At 27.9% G+C, this 10,074-nt stretch overlaps 2 protein-coding genes across 2 annotated transcripts; both read left to right on the forward strand.

Moving 5' to 3' along the window:
* Positions 1 to 1,462: 1,462 nt before the first annotated feature.
* On the forward strand, positions 1,463 to 2,135 carry Bm9418 (Uncharacterized protein; the record flags this gene model as incomplete). The annotated part of the gene is made up of 2 exons (XM_001902250.2): positions 1,463 to 1,615; positions 1,959 to 2,135. 2 exons carry the CDS (start codon positions 1,463 to 1,465, stop codon positions 2,133 to 2,135), a joined length of 330 nt encoding a protein of 109 aa, XP_001902285.2.
* A 3,767-nt stretch (positions 2,136 to 5,902) lies between these two features.
* Bm13654 (oxidoreductase, zinc-binding dehydrogenase family protein) lies at positions 5,903 to 9,121 on the forward strand (the record flags this gene model as incomplete). The annotated part of the gene is made up of 8 exons (XM_001897779.2): positions 5,903 to 6,013; positions 6,306 to 6,479; positions 6,555 to 6,707; positions 6,920 to 7,030; positions 7,172 to 7,312; positions 7,910 to 8,026; positions 8,133 to 8,219; positions 8,966 to 9,121. 8 exons carry the CDS (start codon positions 5,903 to 5,905, stop codon positions 9,119 to 9,121), a joined length of 1,050 nt encoding a protein of 349 aa, XP_001897814.2.
* Positions 9,122 to 10,074: the final 953 nt, after the last annotated feature.

The following is a 10,074-nucleotide window of genomic DNA, read 5'->3' on the forward strand; positions in this document are numbered from 1 at the left end:
TCTCAGATCGTTCCCCATTTACATTCTTGGATGCATTAGCACCAAGTGCACTAGCCTCTGAAGAAGGATTTTGTCCTTTTTTTTTTTTTTTTTTTTTGCTATAAAAGGATGAATAAGTTATATTTCTTTCTAAAAACCCAAAATACAAAAAAAAAAGTCTTTTTCATAATTTTGAATTTCAATTTTATCTATTGATTATTTTATATATGATTATGATGCTTAATTCTTTTTACCTGTTTAATTAATCGTATATCAATTTACTGACAAACATGCAAATTAATGGAGTAATTAAACAACCGCATAATCGTTAGTTGTATTCTGTCCCGAATTTCGAAGCATCTTCCATTTTTTAATCTCTTGATTAGCACTATTTTATTATTGTAGTTTAGAAGGTTTAAATAAGATTTTTTTGCATATTTCTTAAACTTCAATTTTGATAAAGTTGTCTCCCTCTCTTTTAGTAATTCTTTTTTAAATTAAATTTCTTATATGCCCAATATAAGCGAACTCAAGTAGCGTGAAAAGAATTGAGTTGTTCTATCAATTTAAAGGTATAAACTTAATTTTCTTCTCAAAATATGACCGTTAAATTCTTGACTATTAAATTATGCTAATTAACTAATATATATAATACATGAACTAGATTTAGTAAATATTGTTTTGTAAAAGTATTAACAATTAATTTAACATTTTCAGAAATTCACAACATGAATATGAAACTTCTAAGATTGATGATAAAGAAAGCTCCATTCTTGAATGGAGAAGAAAGAGAGAGAGAGAGACAAAGAAAGGGAATGAATGAATGAATGATGATATGATATGATATGATATCATATATGTTTGTTTAATATAGGTCATCGATTGTACATTTATCGATTTGTTTTATTAGTTCTGATGAATTTTCTCACAACAATAATTTATCGTAAATTAGTTAGGAAAATTGTTAATTTTAGCTTGTTATCAAATTAACTTGTTGATTATTATCATATCAGGTACTACTTATGGTTAATTTGTTGCATCGGAATTTTGAAATGGAAGAAAAAAAAGGGATTGTGATGAAGTGCTAGTATAAGTTAATAATCAGTGCTATTTATTATCATTTTAAATATATCGTTGTCCATCACTGATTTTTTTTCTAATTTATATAAGTTTCGAAACTATCGCATTCTTATTTATGGGCATAGAAACGGTATCAATCATTCAATTAGCATTCAGTTTTGATCCAATTTTGCACTTTGAATAACTAATATGGTTTTTTAATTTCTCATCAGAATACATAGTTTTTTTTTTTTTTTTTTTTTTTTTTCCATTTATCTCTAATTTTTAATTAATATCTAAATTACTTATGTGAATATAACCGGTTGCAATCACGCCACTATTTAATAATAATCAACAAATGCTTAATTATATTAGTAATATTTTTTCGTACAGCTTTAAATTTCTTATTGAAATTCAATTCCAGATGGTATCTTTAAAGCAAGAATTCGAGTTTTACGATTATTTTGGACCGGTAGCTGTAATATCACTATTCGCTATCACTATACTGCTAATTTCATTCTTCATCCTCAATTTCTTCTTTATTTCCAAACACGATGAACCAACCGTCTTCGAACGAGTAAGTTAATCATATGTCAATGAGTAAGCTAATCAGATTTCAATTAAATCAATGATAAGGAACACATAGCATCGGCTTATTATGCCTTTTGGGGCTGATTTTGATTTGATCCTATGCATTTTATGAGTTATTAAGAGTATCATATAAATTAGTAATTAAAAAAAAAAAATTATTTTATATTCTAGTTGAAATTTAGTCATAAAAAAAAACGACTGAAAATTATTGCAATTTATTTTTATATTAGTAATATATGTAAATTGAAGTATCTTTCATCATTCATGATTTGACTAATTTAATTTTAATGCCTATTTGTAGTATTTCCTCTCTCGGTTTTATATTTTAGATTGCCTCAAAACACAATCTAAGGCTTGGACCGCACAGTGTAAAAACCGTAATAAGTCGTAAGCAACGATATATGAAGGATAATAATAGCGGTGATCCGGATGGATCAGTTCATGAGTCTCGAAAGGTTGTATTCACAAAAGAACCGGAACCGGAAGTGCACATCAATTCTGCTTAATGCTCTAAATAACTATTAATAACTTGAGCGTATTATCAATACTTACTTACGGTTAATCAGTTATGGTATTGTTTGCATGTTTAAACAGACGTCTACTAATCTTTGTAGTATGAAGTACTTATCTTTCTGCAGATTTAATTTTTTGTTATCACTGATAACTTTTAAAAAATAAGAGAAAAAACTTCAAATCCTTTAATGTAAGAGTTGTCACAATTTTAAGATTTTATTCTAAATCTTAATTTTATTTCTTAGTTTAATTTTCCCAAATGATCAATTTGGATTTTTGTTTTCTCTAAAACATTGCCATCATTCCGTCAAGAACGAAGTTATCGAATTCCTCTAAATTTTACTTTTAAAAATATTTCTGTATTCCTGAGAAAACAATTTTAAACTGTTTTAATTTTTTAAAAAAAATTGTAAATTGTTAAAATTAGAAAAATTAAAAGGATGTATAGCAAAATTATTGTTTACTTTTTTAAAATATATTTTATTTGAAGTTCTTTTTCTTTTATTTTTTGGTGAAATGTTGGAATTTGTTCATAACTTTCTTCTTATGTTTTCGTTACAAAAATAATACTTCCAGTTTTAGTTTTTACTACTTTTTTTCTTTTTTTTTTTTGTTTGAAACTTTTATAAATTTTTATTTGTAGATGGTATATTTTTCTGTTTACAAGACGATATCAACGTACAGATTTAATTAGAAGTTTTTAAGTATGAATAGTGCGAAATTTCTAAAGCATTTTTTTTTACGTAACAAAGAGGATTAATCTATTATCGCAATTATCTGCATTGCATGCATGGACATGCGCAACATACGATTGCAAAAAAATCTTGCAGACATTTTGCAGTCTGAGTAAGCCTTTCCTAGTTACACACTATTACACATTTTTCACATTCCGTACTGTCTCACTATTTTACCATATTTATACTTTACTTTTAATATCCATCCTTAAATCTAATTATATATTGTGTCATCTCAATAACAATTTTAAAATATTATTGGCCAAAGTTGATAATTTTGATAATTAAACTTTTTTTTGCAAACATTCATAGTTACGCGCAGCACATCCAATAATTGCGGTTCATATTCTTCATATCTTCCAGTTTCATGTTTACATTTTCCACACCTCATTCATTATTATTATTATTATTATTATTGTTATTGTCATTATTATGATTACCATTATCCATAATTATTAGCTATTATTACTTTCCAACATACAATTGATGCAAACTCCTATAAATTATGAATGTTTTCAAAAACTTTCAAAGATTCGCAAAAACGAAAATTTTAATACCACTATTCATATTGGAATTTAAAGATGGATGTAATTGTATTAAAAATTATTTACTGTTACTACTATTACCATTAATATATCACTATTACAACTATTAGTGTTATTCATAGTAAGTGGGAAAATTCATTAATTATATTATTTAAAGATTAAACTATACTTTTTAAAGAATTTTAGAAAAGAATTTCATCGAGCTTCTATTTCAAAGATTTTATTCCTTGTATAATTGTCATTTTGTAGACTATAATACATAATACATATTAGTGATGCTCATGTAGGTATTAGTTAACTTATCTTTTTTTTTCAATATTGACACGCTGTTTTGAACTTTGCTTTTTGAAGTAAATAAAAATTCATTTACATTATTATCGATCATTTGATTTTTATAGCAATTCTTTAAAATAACTCAACAACTTATCACGAGTTCACTTTGTGACAAGCGATAATGTCTAGCAAATATTTATTCTTTACAATATTTTATGTATTTTTTCTTTTTTTTTTTACAATTTCAGATTTACCTTTCCTTCTTTCCTTTCCACTAAAACAAATCTAAATTTGTAGTGTTCTGCATGATAGAATTAGCTGAACATATAATTTCATACAAGGCAAATTATTTTAGGTATTTCCTTTAATAAAATAATTATATTTAATCATATAGAGTAGCTCCATTTAATCATAGGTAGTATTACGATACCGCAAAACTAAATTTGATTAAACACAACATTCTATAGATTAAATTTATCGCTAGGCTTGACAAAAAAAGATAAAATAATTTAGCTGATAAAATAATGAAATTTCATTGCTGTTTACTTGGCTCTGAAAAATCAATCATTGTCCTCATTCATAAACAAATATCAAAAATTATGTACAACAAAGGCAAATAAATTCTAATTTGGCCTATAAAATCATTTGGTGAAAATAGCGAAATTATTTACCAAAAATAAAAAATTCGGAATATCCCTGAAAATGGAAAAAATCTGAAAAAATTGTCGTAAGAAATTAGATATTCTTTTTTTTTTTTTTTTTTTCACGTATTTGATGATAAAAATGATTAATGTTAACGTAGTAGCATAGTTAAACTGAAAATTCTACTAACAATTAATAATTATATAATCAATTAACGTTCATCCTTAGTAATAATTTATCTGCATTTCTCCCAGTTCTTATCAATCTTTGCAACCTCTTCACCCAACAACACTATTTCCTTTCAGTTCATCTTTTCATTCGTTCAGTCTTGATTTAAACAATCAAACTGTACATCACAGCGATCACGTTACATGCATAAAATAAAGAGATAGTTAACTATAAGAAATATGTAAAAATCAATATAGACTTTTAATATTTTCCTAAATTATTTGAAACTTTTTTAAGATATATTCGTTTATCAATTTATCATTTTTAAAATGATTTTGACCAATAAATGTATATTAAAAATATATCGCACTTACACTCCAACATATATCATTATCAATAATTTACCAACGGATAATCAATTCTTTAATGTTGCGAATATAATGACTGGAAATGAAATAGCAAATGGAGAAATTTCCTTGTGATAATAAATTGATTGATTTCATTCCATGATACCGCGGGAATAAAATTCTTCCATCTGAAGCATTATCTCATTTTATGATGAAACCTTCAGTTGTAATGAAATTTTGTAATCGGGATGGAACTCAGCTCAATGACGTACGTTACGCTACATTTTCTTACAGTTAACTATCTCTTTATTTGGTGCATGTAGCGTGATTGTGGTGGCGTACAGTTTGATTGTTTAAATCAATATTCAACGAGTAGGATGAAAAAAGGAAATAGTGTTGTTGGCGAAGAGACAGCAAAGATTGATAAGAATTGGAAGAAAAGCGGAGATAGCTTGGGGAGGGGATAGTGTTGTGGCGAAGAGACAACAAACATTGATAATAATTGAAAAAGACGCAAAGGCAGCTGGACAGGGAATATTGTTTTGCGCAATTTCTGATATTTTGAGCTATGATAATGGTAGTGGTAATGGTGGTGGTTGATGTTGTCATTCGAGAATGTCATCAGATCAACTGAGCCATGAATCAATCATTTGTAACATTCATATTTTTTCCATTTGAGAACCAGTTTCTTCTCTTGTTTTTTCATGTTATGTATTTTCCTTATTTTGTGACATTTTGCTGGAACTCACAGGTTGCTGAAAAATAGTTTTTAGAAGTTATGTAATATCTAAAATCGCTAATTTCTGTTGTTAAATTGAAAATGATTATTTATTACCATAATTTTAAATCTAGCTATTTGCCATCATTAACTTTTTCTTCATGGAACTTTTTCATTCATCTATCAGTAGTTTTGTTTCTCATTTCATAATTCTTCAGGATTAGTATGAAATTTAGCGTACTACTGCATTGAAATTTAGGAAATAAGCATAGTTTTGAGTCAAAAAGTGAAATTTCTAATATTTTATAGTTTATAAGAAACTTCTCGATTAAAATGTTCCGGTCATCAATGACATTAATGGATGTTCGATTATGCCAGAAATGTTGCAAGCGATCTCTTTCATCAAAACAGTTAATATATGAAAAATATGGGCATCCACCAGATGTAAGGATTCTTTTGCGTTATATTTCTTTGTTTTTCAATTATTTAAGTTTAAACTAATGAAATTATTTGTCCCTTCAAACACTGAATTTGATTATGTTATTATATTACTGAGAAATTTGTAGTACCATTACACACGTCATGTTTGATTCACAATGAATATGAGCTTAGCAGAGAGATTATTTCTGAAAAAAGTATTTGGTTATTTTAAATGAAATTCATGAAAGCAAAACTTATGTCATTATAGAAGAGAATTTTTACTTCCAAAAATGAAATCATGAGTTTGTTTTTGCAGGTATTGAACTTAGTAACGAAAGAAATAGGGAAAGTTGGTGCTGATGAGGTACGAGTACGTTGGATGGGTGCACCGATCAATCCAGCGGATATAAATCAACTGCAAGGAGTTTATCCACGAAAGCCACCATTACCTGCTGTTGGTGGAATGGAAGGTTTTGGTGAAGTTGAAGAGGTGATTTCATTATCCTTCTTCTTGGATTTTAAATTTGTAACAAGATGCATTTTTTCTGATTTTTGTTCACACTAGATTGGAAGTGGGGTGACGACTTTGCGTGTCGGCGATTGGGTTCTACCAGGTATTTCGAGTGCTGGTAGTTGGAGGACACTCGGAAATCACTACGAAAAGGATGTTTTTAAAATTGCTAAAGATTTGCCGTTTGATTCAGCGGCTACACTTCAGGTTGTTTTTTTTTTTCCCTTGTGATATTTGTGAGATATTTTGGATTTTAATTCAATTGATGTGTCGTATTTTTTCTTTTTCGGTTTATTATTAATGATTTTTATAGATTCTTCTTGTGGATGAGCATCTATGGTAGATATTAATACGTCTTCAGATGTTATACTTGAATTCAGTAGTTGTCGATTTAAAAAAAGGTTATAATTGATTTTTAGGTTAATCCGCCGACAGCCTACAGAATGCTGAAGGACTTTGTTAATTTAAAAGCCGGTGATTTGGTTGTACAAAATGGTGCAAATTCGAGTGTCGGTCGTTGTGTTATAGAGGTGAAATTCTTATTCTAACAGTTTGGTTTATGTATCGAAGACGGTATCTTATGATTTATATTTGCAAGAAAAAATATTTGCTGATAAACCTTGTGTTCTTTTTATGCTTTTATGAGTCCTTTTTATTTGTATTGAATCTAGTTGTGCAAATTATGGAATATCCGAACTGTAAATATTGTACGTAATCGTGAAAATCTTGATGTACTTGTCCGAGAATTGAAAGAAATTGGTGCCGATGAAGTGTTCACGGAAGAGGAAATGAAAAAAGAATCGATGAATAAAGTGAGTATTATTTCATCCTATTTTAGTCACTGGAATTCCTACAAGAATTTAGAATCATATTTACAATAAAATGTTTTAAGTTATAAAAGTGTAAAAGGTTTTTTTGTAGAATAAATATTTCTCTGTTATATTTAGCTAGAATTAAAAAATTATTTCTCTAAAAGCTAATTCCACTTCCAACTCAGTGAGGTTTAATTGCATCCAGCATTTTAATTAGCTTATATGCCGCTTGTGATGAATACGGATTTGAGATACTGCCAAACTTAATATTAGTTTTTAAAAAATTTTTTGGTATAATTACAAATTATCAAATTTTTTCTAATTATCAGCAGCTAAGCTTTAAATCCTTTTTAGATTTACTAAAGTACTCAGTGCTATGACAGATTCCTCGTACTTTCTTGCTCCTATAACTCAGCTGCACTTTCATGAACTAGATATAGGACTTCGCAGGTCTTATTTTGTTCATCCACACTTCTAGTTCCTAAACAATCCGCCTTATCGAAATTTTGTTAGGAAGTTTTATGGCTTCTAAATTTGATTTAGTTATAATTTAATTTAATCTATATTTGTTATATTTTCATATTTGTTAGCTTTCAGGCTAAAAACGCTCAGTTGGCGCTGAATTGTGTCGGTGGTCGTAGTGCGATGTTGTTATCAACTTGCCTTTCCAATAAGGGAGTAATGATTACTTATGGTGGAATGAGCAAGAAACCAGTTGAGGCATGAGATTTTCTACAGTTTCCATTAATTTAATTAATGATTAAAATAAAATTGTTGATAATTTCTTGTTTCTTCTGCGAAAAATTAATATTGATTTTAGGTCCCAACTGGATCATTAATATTTAAAGATATCAAATTGGTGGGTTTTTGGATTTCTCAGTGGTACACAACTCAAGGCAACAAAAAGGTTCGTTTTTTTTTTTCATATCCTAATTTCCATATTTATTTTTTCCTTTACATATTTTCAATTCTACGAATCTTTTTTCCTTATATCATTGCCTAGACTTATACTGTCGGAATTATCATTAGTTTAAAAATGCTAATTCATTTCTCACTATGCATTACTTCATCTGCAAATTCCGTAATAGGACTTTGACTTTTTATAACCTCTATTTGATACAAATGCATTTGGTAAGAGAATATCACTTTTTGTTTTTTAAAACTTAATTGAAATGTTTTTTTTTTTTTTTTTTAACTTTTATTTTGCTGATCAGATGCATAATGTTGGAGCTTATTAGAAAATGCATTTGGAATTCATTCAGAAAGTTAACTTTGTTCGAATGAAATTTGAATGGAACTGTGGATTTGATTTTCATTTATTCATCAACTAAATAAAAATTGAAATGCATGTATTACTGATTAGAACCTCGAATTACTGATAGACATTACTAATATTATAACTCCTTTTGTTGTTCACTTGTAAGGATATCCTTCAAGATTCAAGGGGTAAACTTATGGTCTTAGTGTTTTAGCAAAAAATTTGCAATGATATTCTGCAAAGCTATATGCATTTCTATCATAAATTACATAAAATTTAGAAATTTCTATTTTCTCAATATTACTGGTAATTTTCTGTAATTCTGAGATTAAATCTTACATTGAATCAAGCTTGCTGAGTGATTATTTTCTAATTTGTGTTTCACTGATTTTCAGGATCGTGAAGCAATGTTTGAAGAACTACAGGATTTAATAAAGCATGGAAAACTCCATCCACCGAAAATCAATAAATTAAAGCTTGAAGAGTGGAAAACAGCGATCACTAATGCGATGAATTCATCGGGAACAAAACAGCTTCTTATTATGCAATAGGTTGTTACCTCACCAATCTTTCGTTGTTTACGCTACAAGTTCTTTTTCCTCTTAATTTTTTTTTTTTGACTCTGTTCATGCCTTACATTTTTTTGAATTCAAATATTTTTATATATCATTTAATAGTATGTGCATCGATAGATTCGTCTCTGATATTTCTATCACTGTCCTCTTTTGCAATTATCATATCAGCTTACATGAGGTGAATGTTAGATCACATCGATCGAAATTACAACATTCTCACTTTAGAATCTATCATTCTTAAATACATATCAGGAAATAAACATTGATGATGAATAATAAAAGGAGGAAAAGATGGGAACAAATATGTTCAGAATAAGTTTAGTCCAGTATTTGGCAGTAAGTCTTAAATTGACTGGTTGTGATTTGCTGATAAATAGAAACTTAGAATAGCTTGAAATAGCTGAGAAAAATATACTATAAATCTTTTGAAAATTTTCGTTGATTTGTTCAGGAAATCGTTATGAATGAAATTTAAAGAATTCTGAAATATTTCTGGATTTTATTTGTTCGAGAAATTGAAAATTAGTTTTAAAACAGAAAAAAAAAAAAAAAAAAACACAAATATGTACAGCGTCCGTAATTTTTATAATTCCATTCTTATACCAGACAACAAAGTTATGCTTTGAATGATTTTATAAATAAAAATTTCATAGCACTTTAATTGTACCACACACTGCACGATTTTGCTTCGTTAATACGGAAATTTCAGGATAGCTGCGAAGTGTTTATTTACATCTACTTGTTTAGTTGGGATTTCAAAATATGTTTTGAAATTTTTGTAAAATTTCGAAAGTTTCTTATCTGATAAGGGCATTTCCAATGTTGGAAAGACACTTATAGTTAAAATAATTGAATTATTTTTGATTTTATGACAACGATAAGCTTGAAGGAAAATATTATTCAAAAAAAAAAAGGACTACTAAGCAGCA

Source organism: Brugia malayi, assembly GCF_000002995.4.
Source record: "Brugia malayi strain FR3 genome assembly, contig: Bm_v4_ChrX_scaffold_001, whole genome shotgun sequence".
In the NCBI taxonomy this organism is placed as follows: Eukaryota; Metazoa; Nematoda; class Chromadorea; order Rhabditida; family Onchocercidae; genus Brugia; species Brugia malayi.